The 27,230-nt window shown below is 33.7% G+C and overlaps 2 protein-coding genes across 9 annotated transcripts in view; both read right to left on the reverse strand.

Annotated features, from left to right (window-relative positions):
* LOC127702813 (S-adenosylmethionine mitochondrial carrier protein-like) overlaps positions 1-27,230 on the reverse strand; it is a 167,108-nt gene that overhangs the window by 123,360 nt on the left and 16,518 nt on the right. For all 5 annotated transcript variants that reach the window (XM_052207131.1, XM_052207139.1, XM_052207123.1 and 2 more), the window contains exons 2-4: positions 27,072-27,172; positions 26,340-26,496; positions 1,865-1,974 (exon numbers count right to left, since the gene is read on the reverse strand). In XM_052207131.1, coding sequence (XP_052063091.1) covers positions 1,865-1,974; positions 26,340-26,496; positions 27,072-27,104 — 300 coding nt within the window. In that variant the 5' untranslated portion in view covers positions 27,105-27,172. The remainder of the gene's footprint in view (positions 1-1,864; positions 1,975-26,339; positions 26,497-27,071; positions 27,173-27,230) is intronic.
* Positions 1-27,230, reverse strand: part of LOC127702978 (nuclear transcription factor Y subunit beta-like) — a 298,592-nt gene that overhangs the window by 56,229 nt on the left and 215,133 nt on the right. The window lies entirely within an intron of this gene.

Consider the following 27,230-nt stretch of genomic DNA (forward strand, 5'->3'; position numbering starts at 1 on the left):
ATAGCAAGAAATATTCAATTGCACAGTATTGTGCAAAAGAAGATACTTCGTATAAATTGCTTATTTCTTGACCAATTTCAATGGGGTTTTATTCTTGAATTCTTTGGGTTCTTTAATATGCTGAATCTAACCTTGTATTAAGTTTTTGGATTTTGGGCCCCGTTTTTAAATTGGTCCACATTGAGGTCCAAAGGGTCCAAAATTAAACTTTGTTTGATTTCATCAAAAATTGAATTATTGGGGTTCTTTGATATGCCAAATCTAACGGTTTATTTTGATTCTTAATTTTTGGTTCCGTTTTCAAATTGGTCTACATTAAGGTCCAAAGGGTCCAAAATTAAACTAAGTTTGATTTTAACAAAAATTGAATTCTTAGGGTTCTTTGATATGCTGAATCTAAACATGTATTTAGATTTTTGATTATGGGCCCAGTTTTCAAGTTGGTCCAAATCGGGGTCCAAAATTAAACTTTGTTTGATTTCAACAAAAAATTGAATATATGGGGTTCTTTGATATGCTGAATCTAACCATGTATTTAGAATTTTGATTTTTGGGCCTGTTATCAACTTTGTCCACATTGAGGTCAAAAGGGTCCAAAATTAAACTTTGTTTGATGTCATCAAAAATTGAATTCTTGGGGTTCTTTGATATGCTGAATCTAACCATGTATTTAGATTTTGGATATTGGACCATAATAGGTGAATGTCCAATTTAAAATTTTTAAGTTCTTAGACCACATTCATTCTGTGTCAGAAACCTATGCTGTGTCAAATATTTAATCACAATCCAAATTCAGAGCTGTATCAAGCTTGAATGTTGTGTCCATACTTGCCCCAACTGTTCAGGGTTCGACCTCTGCGGTCGTATCAAGCTGCGCCCTGCGGAGCATTTTATTGGCCCCTTATTCCTACAATTTTGAGGCAATTACCCCCAAAATCAATCCCAGCCTTCCCTTTGTGGTATGGTACCTTGCAGTACAATTTCAGAAAGATCCATACACTTGAACACAAGTTATTGTCTAGAAACTATAAAAATGCTTATTTTTGGCCCCATTTTGGCCCCTTATTCCTAAATGCTTTGGGCAATTACCCCCCAAACTCAATTCCAGCTTTCCCTTTGTGATATGGAACCTTGTAGTAAAATTTCAGAAAGATCTATACACTTACACACAAGTTATTATCATAAAATTAGAAAAATGCTTGTTTTTTGCCCCTTTTTTGGCCCCTAATTCCTAAAATTTTGAGGCAATTACCCTCAAAATCAATCCCAGCATTCCCTTTGTGATATGGAACCGTGTGGTACAATGTCAGAGAGATCCATACACTAACACACAAGTTATGTCTGGAAGTTACAAAAATGCTTATTTTTGGCCCCTAATTCCTTAACTGTTGGTACCATAACCCCCAAAATCAATCCCAACCTTCTTTTTGTGGTATTGAACCTTATGGTAAAATTTCCTAGAGATCCATTCACTTAAACTAAAGTTAGAGTGCGAAAACCAATGTGTCTTCGGACGACATCGATGACGACGACGCCAACGCCAACGTCATACCTATATACGACCGTCGTATAATAAGTACCTTATTTTGATACTGGACAGAATGGCAAACATACAGATTCACAGATTAGAAAACAATGTCATAATGCATCCCTAGTCTTGTAGGTGGGGCATAAACATATCAGCTAGGGTCATATTGTGACAGAGGAAAATCATGAATCCAACTACATACATGTATATCTATTGTAAAAATCCTATACACATGAAATTAAAATAGATCACTTCTTAGAAAAAATACAGTGAGGTCAAAACTATGAAACAGAATATTTTACTGACATATCAAAAGTGCTTATTTCTTTTACGCACCACTTCACCAAATGAAGCACCAGCCATATGTACTATTGGAAATGATTTACTTAATCCAACACTAGAAGCAAAATTCTTCGTGGTCTCATACGTACAGAAAAATACTGCAGCTGAAAAAAAAATGATATAAAATATTTCATTTAAAATTTTAACTAGAATAAGGAAATCTAATATCTAATGATCACATATACTCCCCACACCTTCAATTAAGAATAACTACTGGAATAAATGTTGTTGAAACTCGTTTGCACTAGAAAGTTTCTAAGTCTGTTCTCTTGTTATTTGTTCAATGAGTTACTACACCAATGTAATATCAACCTTATTTATAAAGCAACTCTTAGGAATGGTAAGGATAGAACTGATCAAAATCAAACTTATAAATGAAAGGTATTTATTAGTTAAATGATTTTCAAATTTTCAACCAGAAACCCTATTATATTGAATTCTCAAAAATTGAAGGACCATAAATCTGGAACCTGTAACACTTCAATCCATTCTATGTAGCAGTTCTCTTTTTATCATTCAGAAACCACAAACCTTTCTTTTTCCCCAAAGATCAAGAAAAGGTATTTAGTCAAATGGTTTCCCAATGATTATCATCCTTAAAACCACATTATTTTGAATTTTGAAAGAATCCAGGACTATGATTCCTAAAAACATTAAGGCCAAAAATGCAAAAATCAAAATTAACCTGAAGTTAAAAATCCATAATTAACTTCATATAAATTTCAATCTATTTCATGAAGCACTTTTTTTATTTCTCATCCAGAAACCACATTATTAAAAATTTATGCAAACAATCAATAAAATGCTTCACTGAGCGCAGCCTGATACGACCGCAGAGGTCGAACCCTGAACAGTTGGGGCAAATTTGGACACAATATTCAAGCTTGATACTTTCTGAATTAGGATTGTGATCAAATTTTGACATAATATAGGTTTCTGACACAAAATAAATGTGGTCAAAGATTTTACAAATCTAATGTGCAATACTGTGCAATTGAAGATTTCTTCTTGAAACTTTTCAAAAATTAGAAATTCAAAAAATTTGGGGAAAAAAATATGAACCCCTTAAATAAAATTGGAACCCCCCCCCCCCCCCCCAACTTTTCGAATCCCCCTTGGAGCATTAACCATCAAACTCAATCCCAGTCTTTCCTTTGTAGTATGGAACCATTGTAAGGGAGGTAACTCTAATGCAAATAAACTGCTTCGCTGAGCGCAGCTGGATACGCCCGCAGAGGTCCAACCCTGAACAGTTGGGGCAAAAATGGACACAATATTCAAGCTTGATACAGGTCTGAATTTGGATTGTAATTAAATATTTGACATATTATAGGTTTCTGACACAGAATAAATGTAGTCAAAGAACTTGAAATTGGTTATATGAATTGAATTTATATTCAATTAAAGATTTCTTGCTGTTGTGCAATACACTGTGCTGTTGCGCAATACTTAGTAAATCTGTTGTCAGACTATAAACAAATAAAGTTCAATTTCTTTTCAATGTCATATTTGAAATTTATGAAAATCAATAGGGAGATTACATCAATAGCTATAAACAATTCACCAAAGTTTCATAAGAACTGCTGAAAGCATTTTTTTAGTTATTGTCCGAAAACTGGAAAATCCCCCTTTTTTATGAATAAAACCCTGTAACTCGGAAACATTAAATCTAAAATTTATAAAAATCCAAAAGGGAGCTCATGTCAATAAACAATTCACCAAAATTTCTTGCAAGTTGGTGAAAGCATTCTTGAGTTATTGTCGAAAAACTGGAAAATCCCCCCTTTTTTAATGAATAAAACCCCAAAACTCGGAAATGGTAAATCTGAAATTTATAAAAAACGAAAGGGAGCTCACGTCAATAGATATAAACAATTCATCAAAGTTTCATGCATATTGATTAAAGCTTTTTGAGTTAATGTCCGACATGTTGACGACGGACAGACGGTACAAAGGACGGACAGACAGACAGTCAACAGTATACCATAATACATCCCGTAAACGGGCGTATAAAAAACCCCAAACAAAGAATAATCAATTCTGAGTATAAATATTTAATGTATTTAAATCCCAGTATTTGATGTTTCTAGAAACAGCTAAAAAATATTTCATACTAGAACTAGCAAACAAATAGCAAAAAGTACCAACTTAAAGAAACAAAGCTAAAGTAATTGTCCATTAACCAGGAAACCCTTGTTTTTCCCCCTTTTTTGCCCCTAATTCCTAAACAGATTGATCCATAACCCCCAAAGCCAATTCTAACCATCCTTTTGTGGTGTGGAAACTTGTGGTACAATTTCAGACAATTCTATACACTGTTCCACAAGTTATTGTCTGGACACTAGAAAAATGCTTATTTGTGCCCCTTTTTGACCCCTAATTCCTAAACCATAGGGACCATAACCCCCAAAATCAATCCCAACCTTCATTTTGTGCTTTGAACCTTGTGGTTAAACTTCATATAGATCCATTCACTTATACTAAAGTCATTGTTGTGGTTTCAAACCTTGTTTTTAAATTTCATAGATTTATATTTACTTATACTAAAGTTATTGGCAAATTTCCAATTATACTGAAGTTATTGGCAAATTTCCAATTATACTAAAGTTATTGGCAAATTTCCAATGGAGTTTATTATACTAAAGTTATTGGCAAATTTCCAATGGAGTTTATTTTAATACTAAAGTTATTGGCAAATTACCAATATACATAATTTAAAAGCAGTGTAAGTTAGGTAATTCAAATGTGTTTGAATTACCTCCCTTACACTGCTTTTAAATTATGTTTTGTACTTACGTAATTGTCCATTAACCTGGAAACCCTTGTTTTTCCCCCTTTTTTGCACCTTATTCCTTAACTGTTTAAGCCATAACCCCCAAAGCCAATTCTTACCATCCCTTTGTGGTATGGAAACTTGTGGTATAATTTCAGTGGGATCCATACACCATTCCACAAGTTATTGTCTGGAAACTAGAAAAATGCTTATTTGGGCCCTTTTTTGGCCCCTAATTTCTAAACTGTTGGGACCAAAACTCTCAAAATCAATCCCAACCTTCCTTTTGTGGTCATAAACCTTGTGTTTAAATTTCATAGATTTCTATTTACTTATACTAAAGTTATTGTCCGGAAACCTCATGTCTTCGGACGACGACAACGACGATGACGACGTGATACCAATATACGACCGCAAAAATTTTGCGTTCATATAAAAACCATTACCATGGATTAGTATATGTTACATTGAGGAAAATAATGGTCCAAAACACTCCATTCAATTTTCAATTCATTTTTGGTGCAGTGGTTCTCTAGCTATATAATTTAATTTTGGATGTAACACGTCTTCTGATTAACTGAAAGTTTTTTATCTATCAGCTCATAGACATGTGACCGTGACGTCATCAACGCTTTTTCATGATTTACTCCTTAAAAATGGAATTTAGAATTAAATTATATTCGGAATGACTGTAATATTTTTTCTGTCTATTCAAAATAACCTCAAAAATGTGGTGCACACTTTTAAGTAGCGGGTTATTCAGTGTGCACCACAGTTTTGATGTTATTTCTTCATAATTTAATTTTGGATGTAACACTTCTTCTGATTGGGTGAATGTCTTTTTGTCTATCAGCTCATAATTTTGTCATGTGACCGTGACGTCATCAAAGTTTTTTTCATGATTTACTCCTCAAAAATGGAATTTAGAATTAAATTATAAGGAATGTAATATTTTTTCTGTCTTTTTCAAAATAACTTCAAAAATGTGGTGCACACTTTTATAGAACCTGCTACGCACCACATTTTTGAGGTTATTTCAAATAGACAGGAAAAATATTACAGTCATTCCTTAATCAAAACTATTTATCATCTGGAAAAAAGAACATCTTTAAAATAAGTCTGAAATAAACAATTAACAATGCATAGACTCGATAATATATATCAGCATTTTGTGTGTATTTTAGTCTAGACGCCATCTTATTAACCATCGAGATGACCTCTGAAGACTGCTGACGGTCACATAACCCGATATGAACATAAACATAAATATAAATAGATTGCGACCACGTGCAATTGGATTTTTCTAGGTCTGTTTGATTTCATGTTAGAGATCTTTTACCTGTATAAGAATGATTTTTTGTGGATGGAATTAGTCAACAAAATGTTTCACCTTTGTTTCACTTTCAATGTTGACATTCTTTTCCTTTTAATGGCTGAACACGTATAATACATGCATAACCAATCTCTAGCTAAGGGGTTAAATTGAAGGTCACATGAACACAGATTCAATGAGGTCAAATTATTCACTTCCAAGTGAATAATTCATCAGCGATGTTTCTTAGCTTATATTGTCAAAATTGAACTAAACTGGCTGCTAAAAGCGAATTATTATTTCACTATTTCACTTTCGTTATTGATTGAAAAAAAAAAAATCATGTTTTAATTTTTTTTATATCTCATAGCTAATACCCCTAGGACAATAACTCCTATAAAGAGTCAACTAACAATTCTGGCAAAATTTGACTTGTTCATAGATCTTGTCTTGCTGATCAAATTTGCTGTTTAAAAAGGGTATCTATCTTTTATGTTTTCAACAGAATAGGCAAAATGAAAAAAATTGGTAAAATTCGTCATCAAAGAGCAGTAACTCTAATATGGGGTCCACTCATGATTTTGACCATCTTCACTTTAGTGGAGATTTTGTCTTGCTGATCATTATTGCTATTTAAAGATTCTCCCTCCATCTTTTGTAGTTTTCAAAATAATAAGCAACAAGAGGCTGTCAGATTGACAACAAACTGAATTTTCCTGCATGAAAATGATATTTGCAAATATGGAGTCATGGACCCCAAAACAAGATCAAGTAAAAATAAATGTGGATTCTGTCCACATGTGGACACAGATGATGCCCCCGCTTGCATATCATATAGTTATAAAGGGACATAACCAAAGAACGGTAAAAGTGACGCTACCCAAATTTGATCTTGATCTGTATTTTGTGGTTATAAGCATTGTGTATCAGTTTCATAACATTTGGTTGAGGCAAACTTAAGTTAGAGAACGGAAACTAAAAATTTTGTAATTTTTCCATTTATAAAGGGGCATAACTCTAGAACGGCTAGAGTGATGCTACCAAAATTCAAACTTGATCTGTATTTGGTGGTAATAAGCATTGTGTATAAGTTTCATAACATTTGGGTGAGGCAATCTTAAGTTAGAGAACGGAAACTAAAAAATTTGCAATTTTTCCATTTATAAAGGAGCATAACTCTAGAACGGTAAAAGTGACGCCACCCTAATTCATACTTGACCTGTGTTTTGTGTTAATAAGCATTGTGTATAAGTTTCATAACATTTGATTGAGGCAAACTTAAGTTAGAGAACGGAAACTAAAAATTTTGCAATTTTTCCATTTACAAAGGGGCATGACTCTAGAACGGTAAAAGTGACGCCACCAGAATTCAAACTTGACCTGTGTTTTGTGTTAATAAGCATTGTGTAGAGTTTCATAACATTTGGTTGAGGCAAACAAAAGTTAGAGAACAGAAACCAATTTTGGGACGTACGGACGGACGGATGGACGTACAGACAGACAAGGGTAAAACTTAATGCCTTCTCTGCTACTGCGGGAGCATAAAAATAAAGAATTTTTGTAGGGTTCAGAAATTGAAAGGCCAAAATCAATCTAAGTATCACTTTTCGCTACATAAAGGTCTACAACTCAACAACAATAAAAGCTAACATTGTGAAAATCGAACTTGACCTTCATTTAGTCACAGGAAACAACAAATTTGAAAAGATTTCAAGTTATTGCACGGACACTGTTTAGAAGCCGCCCGCTAGTCAGCCAGCCCAACCAGCCGTCCAGTGTACATCACCAAATTAATAACCAATAAAAGGAGGGTAACAAAAATCATCTATTTATAGCAGTTTTCAAGACAATAAACAAAACTAGCATAATATATTACCCCTATGTTATATTTTCAGCCATGTTGGTTGGCAGGGGTGTTTATCAGGAGTCATGTGTCGGTTAAGTCTATTTAACTGTTCAATATTTCCAGTAATTCCCATTATCCTTATCATGTATTGAGTCATCTGTTGTAATCAAATTTTCATAAACTCTCAACCCCCTAAGTAGTTGCATGGTAGTATGCTCAAGTACAGGAGGTAGTGACTTCAATCCCCTACTGGGGCAAATTGCCTGTAAAAATTAGCATGTGCTTCTTCTCTTTCATGAACATGACATTTAAGATGAATTGGGCTTGCAGTCTGGGAAAGGTACCAGAAAAAAGTAAAATCACAAAAATACTGAACTCTGAGGAAAAATTCAAAAGGGAAAGTCCCTAATCAAATGGCAAAATCAAAAGCTCAAACACATCAAACGAATGGACAACAACTGTCATATTCCAGGTCATCCGTTTAGACTGTAATCTTGGGAGTTTGCACATTTATAAAATGTGACTACTGTGGATTCATTATTATTCTTTGGATACAAATTTTCATGGGTTTTGTTGGTACAGGCGAACCATGAATTTAAATGTTCAATGAATAACAAATTTTCTATGGGCTTGTATGCAGACATTGGCAAAACCAATAAATCAAATGTCAACAAAATGCAAGTTTTCCTCAATCCATGAAAATTGGTACCCACGAAAATAAATGAATCCATAGTATACAAAAATTAATATGAAATAAATGAAGATATGGGTTAAATGTATTTACAACCAACAACACAAAAGCCAAAAGACAACTAGAGGTTAACAATACAGTCCTTCACAATAGACAAGTATCTTTACAATAAGTCAAGCTGTAAATCACCTTGATTATAAAAAGGTTTGTTGGAACATATGCAATTAGATTGATTTACCCATCCTTAATATACATATAATACTTGCCACTGCATAATATGCATCAATCAATGAATCATTATAATAAAATGCTTCGCTGGGGCGCAGCTTGATACGACCGCAGAGGTCGAACCCTGAACAGTTGGGGCAAGTATGGAAACAACATTCAAGCTTGATACAGCTCTGAATTTGGATTGTTATTAAATATTTGACACAGCATAGGTTTCTGACACAGAAAGAATGTGGTCTAAGAACTTGAATTTTTTTAATTTACCTATTATGGTCCAATGTCCAAAATCAAAATACATGGTTAGATTCAGCATATCAAAGAACCCCATATATTCAATTTTTGTTAAAATCAAACAAAGTTTAATTTTGGACCCCAACTTGGACAAACTTGAAAACTTGGCCCATAATCAAAAATCTAAACACATGTTTAGATTCAGCATATCAAAGAACCCCAAGAATTCAATTTTTGCTAAAATCAAACTATGTTTAATTTTGGACCCTTTGGACCTTAATGTAGACCAATTTAAAAAACGGGACTTAAAATTAAAAATCTAAATACACGGTTAGATTTGGAATATCAAAGAACCCCAATAATTCAATTTTTGATGAAATCAAACAAAGTTTAATTTTGGACCCTTTTGACCTCAATATGAACCAATTTGATAGCGGGGCCCACAAATAAAAAATCTAAATTCATGGTTAGATTCAGCATATCAAAGAACCCCATATATTCAATTTTTGTTGAAATCAAAAAAGTTTAATTTTGGACCCCAACTTGGTCCAACTTGAAAACTGGGCCCATAATCAAAAATCTAAACACATGTTTAGATTCAGCATATCAAAGAACCCCAAGAATTCAATTTTTGTTAAAAATCAAACTAAGTTTAATTTTGGACCCTTTGGACCTCAATGAAGACCAATTTAAAAAAAACGGGACCCAAATTAAAAATCTAAAAACACGGTTAGATTTGGCATATCAAAGAACCCCAATAATTTAATTTTTGATGAAATCAAACAAAGTTTAATTTTGGACCCCAATTTGGACCAACTTGAAAACTGGGCCCATAATCAAAAATCTAAATACATGTTTAGATTCAGCATATCAAAGAACCCCATATATTCAATTTTTGTTGAAATCAAACAAAAAAAAGTTTAAATACTGGACCCTATCTTGGACCAACTTGAAAACTGGGCCCATAATCAAAAATCTAAACACATGTTTAGATTCAGCATATCAAAGAACCCCAACAATTCAATTTTTGTTAAAATCAAACTAAGTTTAATTTTGGACCCTTTGGACCTTAATGTAGACCAATTTAAAAAACAGGACCCAAAATTAAAAATCTAAATACATGGTTAGATTTGGAATATCAAAGAACCCTAATAATTCAATTTTAGATGAAATCAAACAAAGTTTAATTTTGGACCCTTTTGACCTCAATAAGAACCAATTTGATAACGGGGTCCACAAATAAAAAATCTAAATACATGGTTAGATTCAGCATATCAAAGAACCCCATATATTCAATTTTTGTTGAAATCAAACAAAGTTTAATTTTGGACCCCAATTTGGACCAACTTGAAAACTGGGCCAAAAATCAAAACTCTAAATACATGTTTAGATTCAGCATATCAAAGAACCCCATATATTCAATTTTTGCTAAAATCAAACAAAGTTTAATTTTGGACCCTTTGGACCTTAATGTAGACCAATTTGAAAACTGGACCCAAAATTAAAAATCTAAATACACTGTTAGATTCGGCATAACAAATAAATAAATGTGATCAAAGATTTTACCAAACTAATGCGCCATACTGTGCAATTAAAGATTACTTCTTGAAATTTTTCAATATTTGAAATTTGAAAAAAAAATAATATTTGAAGAATAATTCTTTTTAATTTCTGAAATCTGAAATGAGAAAAAATTGACCCCCCACAATTTCTTTTTATCCCCCCCCCCCCTTTTTTCCCCCAAAAAATTCTTTCCCTCAAGATATGGTCAAAATCTCAATTCAAATTTCCAATGGAGTTGGCAACCATAATTACCTATTTAAATTTATCATAGTGCTAACTTAATCTATTTTATAATAGAATTAAAAATATAGTGTCAAATCTTTCATATGGATTTTTTTGTAAAAAAAAAGATGCAACATTTGCAGATATTTTTACTGGTCTTCCTTTATAAATATGCATTTCTTTAAACATAATTTAAAAGCAGTGTAAGGGAAGTAACCAAAACGTTGTATTTGGATTACCTCCCTTACACTGTTTTAATTTATCTTTATTGTTCATTAACCATTACTTTATACATAATTTAAAAGCAGTGTAAGGGAGATAATTTCAATGATGTATTTGATTTATCTCCCTTACACTGCTTTAAATTATGTTTTGTACTAAAGTATTTGTCCATTAACCAGGACAACCTTGTTTTTCCCCCTTTTTTGCCCCTAATTCCTAAACGGTTTGAGCCATAACCCCCCAAAGCAAATCCTAACCATCCCTTTGTGGTATGGAAACTTGTAGTATAATTTCAGAGAGATCCATACACCGTTCCACAGTTATTGTCTGGAAACTAGAAAATGCTTATTTTTGGCCCCTTTTTGGCCCCTAATTCCTTAACTGTTGGTACCATAACCCCCAAAATCAATCCCAACCTTCCTTTTGTGGTATTTAACCTTATGGTCAAATTTCAAAAAGATCCATTCACTTAAACTAAAGTTAGAGTGCGAAAACCAATGTGTATTCGGATGACGACGCCGGACGACGACGACGACGATGACGACGCCAACGTCATACCAATATACGACCACAAAATTTTTTTGCGGTCGTATAAAAATAAGGTCACACTTGTGGTATGATTGCCTTTAGTCAACTTAAATCTATTGTCTGATTAGTTGTCAGGTGGAAATTTTGAAAGTTCAAAAACATTTAATAAAATTATAATTTAATAAATATTTCGTTGAAGGGCAGACTAAAAAAAATCAGGGGTTGAAGACTAATAACACTAGATAACACACACAAAAAATGAAGTTTTTTGAAGTTATGCATTTTGAAGATCTACTTGTAAAGTTTGTTGTCAAGTACTTTTAGTAAAAATTTGTTATTCAAACACACCTACTCTGTTGTTATGACCCATTAGAAAGGTGTTTCACTTGACCCATATATTTTATTTTTCAGTACTGTGATTTTTCAATGTTATTATATCAACCTGTAGCCAGATGATGTATCAAATATGTTTGCTTTATACGTTTTCAAGACAAAATAGACAACTCAAACACGCCTGAACATAAAAAGGTGTACTCAACTCTCTCTTTTCGATGAAATTATTGTCAAGGATTTGCCGCTATTCATTTACTATGTAACTAACGTCATTAACGTAACTTATTATTTACGTAACGCCTTAATTTGTACGTAATGTTGCCTTGTGCGCAACTACTCAATACATGAATACAATTTGTATGAACACAAGCCTTATTAATTTAAAGCGAAGTACCAACCACAACCTTCACGATATTTGTGCCGTGACTTATGGAGAAGCTGAAAGCAATTCGTGGCTGACACAGAAGCGCTGAAATAGGACTAAAGAGAGTTCGGCTGCCACAGAAACCCTGATAAAGAAGCGGAACTTGCTTGAAACTTTGGACTCACAGATTTTAGATGGAACCGAAGTCGGAGACATGGAACAAGAAATTCTTGACGCTGACGATTATAATATGAATATTGAAGTCGCCATTAGCCGATACAAGGACATAGTTTCTGGAAACAAAACAAAATCATTTCAGCCTGCGGTGAGTGAATCATCTTATGTTCCTATAGCACATACATCAAATTTTCCGTCAACAAGTACTGCAAATCACAACTCAAACCATACCGAAAATATATTTTCAGTGTAAAATAACTCCATTAATACGAAGGCAAACCCAACAACAACAACAAACTTTTATCACAGATTACCTAAGTTTGATCTTCCGAACTTTACGGGAGACATATTAACATGGCAGACATTCTGGGAATCGTTTGAGACAACCATTCATCACAATCCCTCTTTGACAAACGTACAAAAGTTCAGCTATCTCAAATCTCAGATACACCATGAAGCCGCACAATGCATATCAGGTTTATCTCTATCAAGCGCCAACTATGACCACGCAATTATTTTACTAAAGGAGCGTTATGGACAGACAAAAACAATTATAAACGCGTACATGCAGAATTTACTTGAACTTACGCACCGTTCACTTACACTGCACAGCATCAAAGCGTTTTATGATAAAATGGAATCGTGCATACGAGGAGTAGTCGCTCGGACAATCGCAAGACACATTCGGATCACTTTTAGTACCAATCATATTTGGAAAATTGCCCAGCGAAATGAAAAAACTGATGACTAGAGAACACGGAAAACGGAATTGGGATATTAGGTCTCTGAGAAAATCGATCGGTAAAGAGATGTACGTACAGGAAACTGGTATTTCAAATAAATTAGACAGTTTTACTCCCACTGTAACCCGAATAATTCAGTCGTTATATTCCACTGCTCTACGATGGCTACACCTCACGAGTGGGAGAGTCGATCACGGGGTTGCACTGAATTATTCGGGTTACTCCCACTGCATGGACTTAGATTAGCGCACCCTGTAAGAAACATGGATAAATTCAAGATTTCAGTTTTAATAGGTTCTGATTACTACTGGGATATCAAAGAAGACAAAGTTATCCGTGGACCAGGCCCCGACTGCAGTAGAATCAAAATTCGGATACCTGCTTTCTGGACCAATGAAAAAACTCAGCTGGACCAACTACCTCAGCTTGCATGTTCAAGGTTATGATGCAACACAAAACAGAAAAAGTCGATTTGGAACGTTTTTGGAAAATAGAATCATTGGGAGAAGTTTCTGACGAATCAGTGAAATCAATCAAAGTTTTTTTCGAGACAAGGAAGTCCTTAAGAGGACCCCCTAATCCTTAATGTTATTTAAGTCTTATTATCAAATGTTGGAGAATGCTGAACACACCATTCAGATATATATTAATTCAGACATGTGACAGAGTTGTCAAGCCACAACTGGAGATTTGGAAATTTTCAGCTGGAGTTTGGGCTTCATAACTGGAGATTTTTTATCGACCTATTTATCGACGTACGCAATGGTTTTTTTGTGTGTTTAAACTGTATATCTTCTTTTTTTGTTTGTTAAAAGAACAATAATTCCATACCTTTCAACAACTCCATATCCATTTTTACTTGATAAAAATAGAAGATAAGGGGTTTTCAAATATTTATTCATTATATATAATTCAAGATAAAGCGATCAGCCATCATACAGAGTTGGCAAAAAGTACCCCTGATTAAGCTACATTGTCAACTTTGGTACCACTACTGAACATGCTTGTAACAGAAGGTGTTAAATTGATAGAGTTGTAGGCTTGCTGGTGGGTAGCTGTCCCCATGGCATAAGTTTGGTCAAATCATTAGGGCTACCACAGTCAGCTTTGCATGAAGTGTAGTAAGCATGGTCTTAACCCTTGGTACTGGATCTGCATCATTTGAAATCAGATCTCCAGGCAGAGTTGAATTTGGCTAGATACTTGGTCTTCTTTTATTTGCTACTGGGGTATTTGGTGATACAAAAATACGGTTTGCATTTTGTCAAATTCTAAATTTTTAGAATAGTCCAAGACAACTGTACTTATATAGGTATTCCATTGGCTTGGATAGAAAACTTGCCATAAATATCATATTTGAGTTGATTTCATTTGTATTTGGGGTTCAGTAAATGTTCCATGTTTTCAACAGCATCAAATTAAATCGTTGTTTGTACAACTTGTACAATTTAATCCTTTGTCAGTATTTCACTTTTAATCAACCTGGCTTGTGTCTTAAACTAGCTAGTTGATCACTAGGTAATTGCCTATTATCTTTTATTTATTGTTGTATATACAGTTTAATCCTAAACACCTCAGGCTAATTTTACCTATTTTAACTATTGACACAAAATCCATTACAGGAAACTTCCGTTTTTCTCGGACTTTTCCCATATCAATTTCGAGTTTCTCGGACTTTTTCTCTGTCGGTATGGACTTTGTAAACAAAAATGTCTAATGAAAATTTTACGAGGTTGACATTTTCAAAAAGCGGAAGATTTCAAATTTTAACGGGAGGGACGGAAGAGGGTCTGAAAAGCGGGAGATTTTGACTCCCGCCGGAAGAATCACATGTATATATTATATTGTTAGACATTGATTTAACATAATCAACTTTAAAGGACATAGTCAATCAATAAATATAACCTCTGGCTATTTGTTTTATTATAAACTATATAATGACTGTTTTTACAACAGTTATCTTTGCATGTTAAACAGGTGTTAAGCCAATTAGAGAGAGATAAATATACCTCTAGGTACATGCAATAATTCATTATGTATCTTTTCCATTTTGTGTATAGTTAACATCTTGGATTTAAATTTGGAAAGAATTTTTTTAAATCAATTAATTGTGATTATAACTTAAGTATATTTTAAAAAAAGTCAGGCATTCTAAATCATTTCTTAAGGAAAAATAATTTTGATATTAAATTATTTCAAAATATTAAAAATCGAGGTCAAGTGAAAACTGTCTGACGGGCATGAGGACCTTGCAAGGTACGCACATACCAAATATAGTTATCCTATTACTTATAATAAGAGAGAATCTAACATTACAAAAAATCTTAACTTTTTTTTCAAGTAGTCACTGAACCATGAAAATGAGGTCAAGGACATTGGACATGTGACTGACGGAAACTTCGTAACATGAGGCATCCATATACAAAGTATGAAGCATCCAGACCTTCCACCTTCTAAAATATAAAGCTTTTAAGAAGTTAGCTAACGCCGCCGCCGCCGCCGGATCACTATCCCTATGTCGAGCTTTCTGCGACAAAAGTCGCAGGCTCGACAAAAAATTGTACCAGAAAAAAAAATTGAATCATAATTTCCTGTCAATATGCACATCTACATAGTATGTCCTTATTATCTACACAGTTTCATGAAATTCTGTTGTGTGGTTTGAGAGGAGTTGCGATGACAAAAGGTTGCAGTAGTATATTGGGCAAATAAGTTCAAAGGGGCGTAACTCCTGGAAAAAAAATTGAATCGTAATTTCCTGTCGATATGCACATCTACGTAGTATGTCCTTACTATCTGAAAAGGTTTCATGAAATTCTGTTGTGTGGTTTGAGAGGAGTTCCGATGACAAAAGGATGCAGTAGTATATTGGGCAAATAAGTTCAAAGGGGCGTAACTCCTGGAAAAAAAATTGAATCTTAATTTCCTGTCGATATGCACATCTACATAGTATGTCCTTATTATCTGAAAAGTTTTCATGAAATTCTGTTGTGTGGTTTGAGAGGAGTTGCGATGACAAAAGCTTGCAGTAGTATATTGAGCAAATAAGTTCAAAGGAGCGTAACTCCTGGAAAAAAAATTGAATCGTAATTTCCTGTCAATATGCACATCTACGTAGTATGTCCTTAATATCTGAAAAGATTTCATGAAATTCTGTTGTGTGGTTTGAGAGGAGTTTCGATGACAAACTGTTGCAGTAGTACATTAAAGTAAATAAGTTCAAAGGGGCGTTACTCCTAGAAAAAGAATTGAATCGTAATTTCCTGTCGATATGCACAACTACATAGTATGTCCTTATTATCTAAAAAGGTTTCGTGAAATTCTGTTGTGTGGTTTGAGAGGAGTTGCGATGACAATAAACAGGACTGACGGACTGACGGACGGACAGACAGACAGATGGAGGGACAGACGGACGGACAGACGGACAGACGGAAGGGTCAAAAACATTATACCCTCCGCAACTCGTTGCGTGGGGTATAATTAATTACTTTCAAAAGTAACTGACCCCAATGTCTGACAGACAGGACCAACGACAACCACTTAACTACAGGTTTCTGGCTTGGGACAGGCACATTAAGAATATGGCAGGGTTAAAGATGTTTGCTGGTGCCAAACCTTCCCCCTAACCTGGTAGTGGTGTAATAGTACAACATAAGAACAAACTATAATAAAATGCTTCGCTGAGCACAGCCTGATACGACCACAGTAAGTGGTCGAACCCTGAACAGTTGGGGCAAATTTGGACACAATATTCAAGCTTGATACTATCTGAATTTGGATTGTGATCAAAGTTTTGACATAATATAGGTTTCTGACACAAAATAAATATGGTCAAAGATCTTACAAATCTAATGCGCAATACTGTGCAATTTAAGATTTCTTCTTGAAACTTTTCAAAAATTTGAAATTTTGAAAATTTTGAAAAAAAATATGAACCCTTTTAAAAAAAAATTGGAAACCCCCCCTTCCCCCCAAACTTTTTGAATCACCCTTTTAGCATTAACCATCAAACTCAATTGCAGTCTTTCCTTTGTAGTATGGAACCTTGTAGTACAATTTTAGAGAGATCCATACACTTAATGACAAGTTACTGTCTGGAAACTAGAAAAATGCTTTTTTTTAACCATAAAAGCCCATTTAAATACATCATAAAAGTATTAAAATAGAAAATGACATCATATTCATGGCTAAAATTAATAAACTGCTTCGCTGAGCGCAGCTAGATACGCCCGCAGAGGTCCAACCCTGAACAGTTTGGGCAAAAATGGACACAATATTCAAGCTTGATTCAGGTCTGAAATTGGATTGTAATTAAATATTTGACATATTATAGGTTCCTGAATAAATGTAGTCAAAGATCTTGAAATTGGTTATATGAATTGAATTTATATTCAATTAAAGATTTCTTGCTGTTGTGCAATACTTAGTAAATCTGTTGTCAGACTATAAACAAATAAAGTTCAATTAATTCTCAATGTCATATTAGAAATTTATGAAAATAAAAAGGGAGCTTACATCAATAGATATAAACAATTCACCAAAGTTTCATGAGAATTGGTGACAGCATTTTTGAGTTATTGTCCGAAAACTGGAAAATCACCCCTTTTTTTAATGAATAAAACCCCATAACTCAGAAATGTAAAATGTAAAATTTATAAAATTCGAAAGGGAGCTTACATCAATACATACAAACAATTCACCAAAGTTTCATAAGAATTGATGAAAGCATTTTTGAGTTTTTGTCCGAAAAACTGGAAAATTCCCCCTTTTTTATGAATAAAACCCTGTAACTCGGAAACGTAAAATCTGAAATTTATAAAAATCAAAAGGGAGCTCATGTCAATAGATATTTATGCAAATTGGTTAAAGCATTTTTGAGTTAATGTCCGACATGTTGACGACGGACAGACGGACGGACGGACGGACAGAGGTATACCATAATACGTCCCGTAAACGGGCGTATAAAAAACCTTCATCAGCAACATTTAATAGTAATATCTAAAAAATGAAATTCCTTCATCAGCATTTAAAAGTAACTTCTAAAAATAAATTGACAGCTAGGACTTTGTAACCATAAAAACCCATTTAAATACATCATAAAAGTATTTAAATAGAAAATGACATCATTATCATGCCTAAAATTAAAACACTTTCATCAGCAACATTAAATAGTAATATCTAAAAATAAAATTCCTTCACATACATAATCATGGCTAAAATTAAATAATTTTTAAAATAGAAAATGACATCATAATCATGCCTAAAATTAAAAAGCCTTCATCAGCAACATTAAATAGTAATATCTAAAAATAAAATTCCTTCACATACATAATCATGGCTATAATTAAATTACCTTTATTAAACATTTTTAAAATAGTAACTTCTAAAATTAAATAGACAGCTTATCACCTAAAGACAATACATTTCTTTATAAATAATTAACAAGCAGTGTAAGGGAGGTAATTTGACAATATGTGTTTGAATTACCTCCCTTACTCTGCTTTAAAATTATGTTTTGTACTTAAGTAATTGTCCATTAACCTGGAAACCCTAGTTTTTCGGCCTTTGTTGCCCCCAATTCCTAAACAGTTTGAGCCATAACCCCCCCAAAGCAAATTCTCACCATCCCTTTGTGATATGGTAACTTGTGGTATAATTTCAGAGAGATCCATACACCATTTCACAAGTTATTGTCTGGAAACTAGAAAAATGCTTATTTGGGCCCCATTTTGGCCCTTAATTCCTGAACTGTTAGGACCATAACCCCCAAAATCAATCCCAACCTTCCTTTTGTAGTCATTAACGTTATGGTAAAATTTCATAGAAATCCATACACTTAAACAAAAGTTATTGTCCGGAAACCAATGTGTCTTCGGACGATGTAGACGACGACGTGATACCAATATACAACCACAAAATTTTTGCGGTCGTATAAAAATCAGTTGAAAAGGGCTTAACACATCAGATTAATACAAAGTAGAAAAGCAACTTACAAAAACAAAGACAGTATACTTTCACCTTAACTAGTCTTAAGTAGTGCTGAAGGTATAGTTGATAACAAATTATGTAATAATGATGAAGGTCCAAGTTTCAATGTACTCAACAAATTTGTGAAATCAAAGTTACAAAGGAGTAGTGAAAAATTCATTATACCAGAAATGAGTATTTTAGATGTAATAAATGTATTTAAAAAAACTTGACAAGTCTAAAGCAACTGGTTTAGATAATGTTGGACCAAATATTTTGAGTATGTGCAGGGATGTCATTGCACCAGCTTTAACATATTTATTTAATCTAAGCATCAAATGTGGTAAATTTCCAAGTATTTTTAAAACTGCAAGAGTTTCCCCAATTTTTATACGACCGCAAAAAATTTTTGTGGTTGTATATTGGTATCACGTTGTCGTCGTCTTCCGAAGACACTTGGTTTCTGGACAATAACTTTAGTATTAGTAAATAGAAATCTATGAAATTTAAACACAAGGTTTATAACCACAAAAGGAAGGTTGGGATTGATTTTGATGGTTATGGTCCTAACAGTTTAGGAAAAAGGGGCCAAAAAAGGGGCCCAATCAAGCATTTTTCTAGTTTTCAGACAATAACTTGTGGAACGGTGTATGGATCTCTATGAAATTGTACAACAAGTTTCCATACCACAAAGGGATGGTTAGGATTGGCTTTGGGGGGTAATTGCTCAAACCGTTTAGGAATAAGGGGCAAAATACAAGGGTTTCCTTGTTAATGGACAATCACTTTTAAGTACAATGTTAAATTTGGATTACCTCCCTTACACTGCTTATAAAATTATGTATAAAGAAATTTTGTATTGTCTTGAGGTGATTAGATGTCAATTTATTTTTAGAAGTTACTAATAAAAAAGCTGATTAAAGATATATTATTTTTAGACACGATTATGTATGTCATTTTCTATTTTAAGACTTTCATGATGTATTTAAATGGGTAATTATGGTTGCAAACTCCATTGGAAATTTGAATTGAGATAATGACCATATCTTGAGGGAAAGATTTTTTTTTTTGGAAAAAGGGGAGGGGAGGGGAGATGAAAAGAAATTGTGGAGGGGGGGGACAATTTTTTTTCTCATTACAGATTTCAGAAATTAAAAAGAAAATTTCTTCAAATATTATTTTTTTTTTGCAAAAAAAAGGGGTGGGGTGATAAAAATTCTTTTTTTTTGGGGGGGGGGGGGGGGGTCAATTTGCAACAGCATAGTGAATTGCACAAAAGCAAAAAATTGAATATAAACTCAAATCATATAACCAATTCTAAGTTCTTTGACTACAGTTATTCTGTGTCAGAAACCTATTATGTGTCAAACATTTAATTTCAATCTAAATTCAGACCTGTATCAAGCACGAATATTGTGTCCATTTTTGCCCCAACTGTTCAGGGTTGGACCTCTGCGGTTGTATCCAGCTGTGCTCAGCGAAGCAATTTATTAAAAGTGGCGATGCTTGTAATCCTGATAATTATAGACCAATAGCAGTTTTGCCTTGTCTCTCCAAAATCATAGAACGATTTTTGATTTTTTGATTTTTTGTGTTTTTAACGCCACTTTTAAGCACCACTTTTGGGCTATTTCGTGGCCGCCAGTTTTTATTAGTGGAAGAAGCCGGAGTGCCCGGAGAAAACCACCGACCTTCGATAGGAAAACTGACAATCCTAGTCAATTAAGATTGGAGTCGAGTGCACCCGCACGAGCGGGGTATGAACTCACAACCTCAGTGTTGACTGGCTAGTGATTACAGTAGTTACTACTTAGACCACTCGGCCACCAAGGCCCCTCATAGAACGACATATAGCTGATAGTTTGTATATATATTTAAATAGTAATGACCTTCTTAATACTACACAGTCAGGTTTCAGACCTAAACATTCGTGCACTACTGCGCTTACTAAATTAGTAGATGAATGGTTAACAAATATAGACAATGGAGAAATAAAAGGAGTTATATTTTTAGATTTAAAGAAAGCTTTTGATCTTGTTAATCATATAATTTTATTGAAAAAACTTGAATATTATAATGTTTCCAACTGTACACTAGAATGGTTTAAGTCAAACTTGTTTGAACAAAGTCAACAAGTTAAGGTCAATAACGTCATGTCTAATACTAAATGCATAATAAAATGCTTCGCAGAGCGCAGCCTGATACGACCACAGAGGTCGAACCTTGAACAGTTGGGGCAAGTTTGGACACAATATTCAAGCTTGATACTGTCTGAATTTGGATTGTGATAACATTTTTGACATAATATAGGTTTCTGACACAAAATAAATGTGGTCAAAGAGCTTAAAAATTTGAAATGGGACTAGATTTTACCTAGAATGGTCTGATATCCAAAATCTAACTACATGGTTAGATTCAGCATATAAAAAAACACCAACAATTTAATTTAGTTGAAATTAATCAAAAGTTTAATTTTGGACCCTTCAAACCTTAATATGGACTAATTTGAAAACAGGGCCCAAAATAAAAAATCTAAATGCACAATAAGATTCAGCTTATCATACAGCCGCAATAATTCAGTTTTTGATGAAATCTAACAAAGTTTAATTTTAAACCCTTTTGACCTCAATGTAGACCAATTTAAAAATGGGGCCCAATATCCAAAAAAGTAATACAAGGTAAGAACCCCCCAAAATTAAAGACTTTAAATTAATCCCATTGAAATTGGTTAAAAGATCTGTATTTATTTTCAATTGAAGATTTCTTGCTATTGCACAATACTGTGCAATTGAAGATTTCTTGCTATTGCGCAATACTGTGCAATTGAAGATTTCTTGCTATTGCGGAATACTGTGTAATTGAAGATTTCTTGCTATTGCGCAATACTGTGCAATTGAAGATTTCTTGCTATTGCGCAATACTGTGTAATTGAAGATTTCTTGCTATTGCGCAATACTGTGCTATTGTGCAATACTGTGCTATTGTGCAATACTGTGTTGTTGCGCAATACTGTGCTATTGCGCAATACTGTGCAATTAAAGATTTCTTGCTATTGCGCAATACTGTGCAATTGAAGATTTCTTGCTATTGCCCAATATTGTGCTATTGTACAATACTGTGAAATTGCGCAATACTGTGCAATTGAAGATTTCTTGCTATTGCGCAATACTGTGCAATTGAAGATTACAAAAACTTTGACGAAAAATAATATTAACCCCAAAAAAATTGGGAAAAAAAATCCCCCCCCCCCAACTTTTCGCACCCCCCCCCCTCCCCCCCTTGGAGTAATTACCCCCAAACTCTCAATCCCAGCCTTCCCTTTGTGGTATGGAACCTTGTAGTACAATTTTAGAGAGATCCATACACTTACACACAAGTTATTGTCTGGAAACTAGAAAAAATGCAATGAAGTTTATTAAACTAAAGTTATTGGCAAATTTCCAATGGAATTTATTAATTAGAAAGTTTTTGGCAAATTTCCTATATACATAATTTAAAAGCAGTTAAGGTGAGATAAACAAAAAAGCTTCATCAGCAACATTTTATATTGGCAAATTTCCAATGAAGTTCATTAAACTAAAGTTATTGGCAAATTTCCAATGGAATTTATTAATAATAAAGTTTTTGGCAAATTTCCAATATACATAATTTAAAAGCAGTTTAGGTGAGATAAACAAATAAAATGCTCCGCTGGGGCGCAGCTTGATACGACCGCAGAGGTCGAACCCTGAACAGTTGGGGCAAGTATGGTCACAACATTCAAGCTTGATACAGCACTGAATTTGGATTGTAATTAAATATTTGACACAGCATAGGTTTCTGAAACAGAATGAATGTGGTCTAAGAACTTAAAATTTTTTAATTTACCTATTCAAACCATATCATTATTATTTGCTTTTATATATCAATCAGAAATAACCAATTTAAAATGGAAAATTTTAAAGAAAAAAAAGGAAAAAAAAATCCACCCCCCCCAAATTTTTTGAACCCCCTTATGATTCATCACCCCCAAACTCAATCCCAGCCTTCCCTTTGTGGTATGGTACCTTGCAGTACAATTTCAGAGAGATCCATACACTTGAACACAAGTTATTGTCTGGAAACTAGAAAAATGCTTGTTTTTTGGCCCCTTTTTGGCCCCAAATTCCTAAACCTTTAGGGCATTTACCCCCAAACTCAAACCCAGCTTTCCCTTTGTGATATGGAACCTTGTAGTACAATTTCATAAAGATCCATACAATTACACACAAGTTATTGTCCTGAAACTAGAAAAATGCTTGTTTTTTTTCCCCTTTATGGCCCCTAATTCCTAAAATTTTGAGGCAATTACCCTCAAACTCAATCCCAGCCTTCCCTTTGTGGTATGGTACCTTGAAGTACAATTTCAGGGAGATCCATACACTTGAACACAAGTTATTGTCTGGAAACTAGAAAAATGCTTATTTTTGGCCCCTTAATTATTCCTAAACGTTTTGGGAAATTACCCCCAAACTCAATTCCAGCTTTCCCTTTGTGATATGGAACCTTGTAGTACAATTTCAGAAAGATCCATGCACTTACACACAAGTTATTGTCATGAAACTAGAAAAATGCTTGTTTTTTGCCCCTTTTTTGGCCCCTAATTCCTAATATTTTGAGGCAATTACCCCCAAAATCAATCCCAGCATTCCCTGTGTGATATGGAACCTTGTGGTACAATGTCAGAGAGATCCATACACTAACACACAAGTTATGTCTGGAAGTTACAAATATGCTTATTTTTGGACCCTTTTTGTCCCCCTATTCCTTAACTGTTGGTACCATAACCCCCAAAATCAATCCCAACCTTCCTTTTGTGGTATTAAACCTTATGGTAAAATTTCATAGAAATCCATTCACTTAAACTAAAGTTAGAGTGCGAAAACCAATGTGTCTTCGGTCGACGCCGGACGACGACGATGACGACGACGCCAACGTCATACCAATATACGATCGCAAAAATTTTTTGCGGTCATATAATGAGTAATACACTTGTATAACCCCCCAAAGCAAATCCTAACCATCCCTTTGTGGTATGGAAACTTGTGGTCTAATTTCAGAGAGATCCATACACCGTTCCACAAGTTATTGTCTGGAAACTAGAAAATGCTTATTTTTGGCCCCTAATTCATTAACTGTTGGTACCATAACCCCCAAAATCAATCCCAACCTTCCTTTTGTGGTATTTAACCGTATGGTAAAATTTCATAGAGATCCATTCACTGAAACTTAAGTTAGAGTGCGAAAACCAATGTGTCTTAGGACGACGACGACGCCAACTTCATACCAATATACGACCGAAAAAATAAAAATCTTACAAACCTGCAGTATGTCAGTCATGAATTCAGACTGATTCATAAGAAATGCACATAATTCCCTAATGTTTGTAGTTTAAGTTAAATATAAAGACATACTAGATCCTCCTTTATGTTTTGAATCCACAAGTAATAACACTTTAGTACTGCAATTTGGTAAGCTTTTACAGAAAATTTTATAACAATTTAGTTTACATTCTTTAATTAGAAATAACTCAAAACTATGACATGTATTTCCATTTGTGAATAGTTGCGTGAATAGTTCATCTGACATCTATGCCCAATGAAAAGAATGGTTATCTTCCATCCAAAAACACATATATATTTGGTCTTTTAAAAGTACTAGAAATTTACACAATTAGATCATGAAAGTAATGAAGTAGCCTGAATCACTTGGCAATTTTGATGGATGTAGGGCTTATTTTGGCCAAATTTGGTTTGGTTTAAATTGACGTAGGGTTTCAAACAGGAAGTATTCATTGTAATTTTCCACCTAATAATACTGCTGAGAGACAAACATGTAAAAAATACCAATGTTTGACATTCTTTGACATGTGTTTGCCTCTTATTTCCAAAATGTTTGGAATCCAATTCAGTTGAATATTTATGTTTTTTGTTCAATGAAAGGTATGTTGGTTGGTTGGCAGGGACAACTGTAATTATATTCTAAACATGATTTTATAATAACATACATTTGATCTAAATCAGCCATGTATTTGATGTCAAAGGGATTTAGATAATGTAAATCTACTGACTTTGCATTTCAAGTGATGAGTCATTACTGACATTAGAACTATTAAACACAATGAATGCTGCAAAAGCCAAATTAGTTGTTAACATTTCGGATAAAGGAAATTTTCATTTAGAAATACAAAAAATCCTATTAAGAGAATCAAAATAATTGTGAGCATTAAATCTAAATTTCTCTTTGGCCTCATTTTAGGACTTGTTGAGCCTAAATCCCCATTTGCGACCAAAACTTTTTGTATAACACAATAATGACTGCTGTACCCCTATTTTTGACATTTTTATACGACCGCAAAAAAATTTTGGGGTCATATACTGCTATCATGTCGTCGTCGTCCGAAGACATTTGGTTTCCGGACAATAACTTAAGTTTAAGTGAATGGATCTCTATGAAATTTTACCAAAAGGTCCAATACCACTAAAGAAAGGTTGGGATTGTTTTTGGGGGTGATGGTCCCAACTGTTTAGGAATTAGGGGCCAAAAAGGGGCCCAAAACAAGCATTTTTCTAGTTTCAGGACAATAACTTGTGTATAAGTATATTGATTGCTCTGAAAGTGTACCACAAGGTTCAATACCACAAGTCGAAGGTTGGGATTCATTTTGGGGGGTAAATGTCCAAACCGTTCAGGAATAAGGGGCCAAAAAGGGTCTAAACAAGCAGTTTTCTAGTTTTCAGACATCAACTTGTGTTTAAGTGTATTGATGTCTCTTAAGATGTACCACATTTTACAAAAAAAAAAGTTCTTCAAATGTTATTTTTTTTTGGAAAAAGGGGGGGGGTGTTAAAAAAAAATTGGGGGGGGGGGGGGACAATTTTTTTCTTCAAGATGTAAGAAATTGTCAATTTTCAAAAGAAAATTGGGGTCACAATTGCTAATTCAGACCTGTATCAAGCTTGAATATTGTGTTCATTTTTGCCCCAACTGTTCAGGGTTGTATCCAGCTGCGCTTGGCAAAGCAGTTTATTACCTATTATGTCTGTTTGTTTTGTTCAAACATTGTTGTTAATATAATGGAATTTTATATGACTGTCATACAAGTGAGAGGTTTAGCTAGCTATAATGAAACCATTGCCTACCGGAGAAAGATGACAACATGAACATAAGACAAGCATGAAATTTTTCAGTATATATACAAAAAATATTCCCTTTAAATTTAATTAATCAATTCTAAGATATAAAATATACCTGTAGGAGCAGAACCAATAGTAACAGACAGTAAACCAGAGTATATTCCACGGAATCCGCCAGATTTCCAAAAACCAGCATGACTCTGTAAACGTGTCTTGATTGTATCCAGTGGAAACAGTGACACATCCACTGAGGTCCCAGCAGCAGCACCTGCCTTAAATTGATCAAGAAATAAGTCTTTAATCCTTAAAAATTTCCATGCATCAGAAAAACATTTTTTTTCCAATTTTTCATAAATTAAATACATAAATATTTGTATCATTAAATGGAAATAATTCATTAAATATTTGTAGATTAAAGTGAGGCAATTTTTCATTATAGCTATCTTTTCATAATTATTAAAAACAAAGATTATACATATGAAATAAAATAAATTTATTATCTAAAATTACATTCATCACTCAGACAAACAGATTTCATATGCAAAGTTTCATATAACAAATAGCTATAAACCAAATGCCTTGACACATTCTAACATGTCTAAACAGACACAATATTTTTGTGGAAATACAAAAAATTAACAGATCCAGGTGTCCGTGAAGTTGAGGCTTGAAACATATTCAGAGAAAAAAGCTTCGAGAAAATACCTGCCCCAAAGGACTATAACTTTTACTGAAGTTAAATCACTAAAAGGGGTAAATATCACTTAAAAAAATAGTAAAGAATTATAGATTGCCTCTGAAATGAAAACGATCAACAACAAATAATACTAAGTTAGAAATCACTTACCAGTAATGCAACTCTAAAATCAGTGTCTGTCATAATAAATAGTCAGTATTACATCTCACAAGTAAATTACAATTATCTTTTGTATTCTAGTCTGATAATACCTAAAAAGACAATAAAAAATTTATTTGATCAAATCTTCAATTTTCTGATTCCTATATA

Source organism: Mytilus californianus, unplaced genomic scaffold (assembly GCF_021869535.1).
Source record: "Mytilus californianus isolate M0D057914Y unplaced genomic scaffold, xbMytCali1.0.p SCAF_1, whole genome shotgun sequence".
Classification (NCBI taxonomy): Eukaryota; Metazoa; Mollusca; class Bivalvia; order Mytilida; family Mytilidae; genus Mytilus; species Mytilus californianus.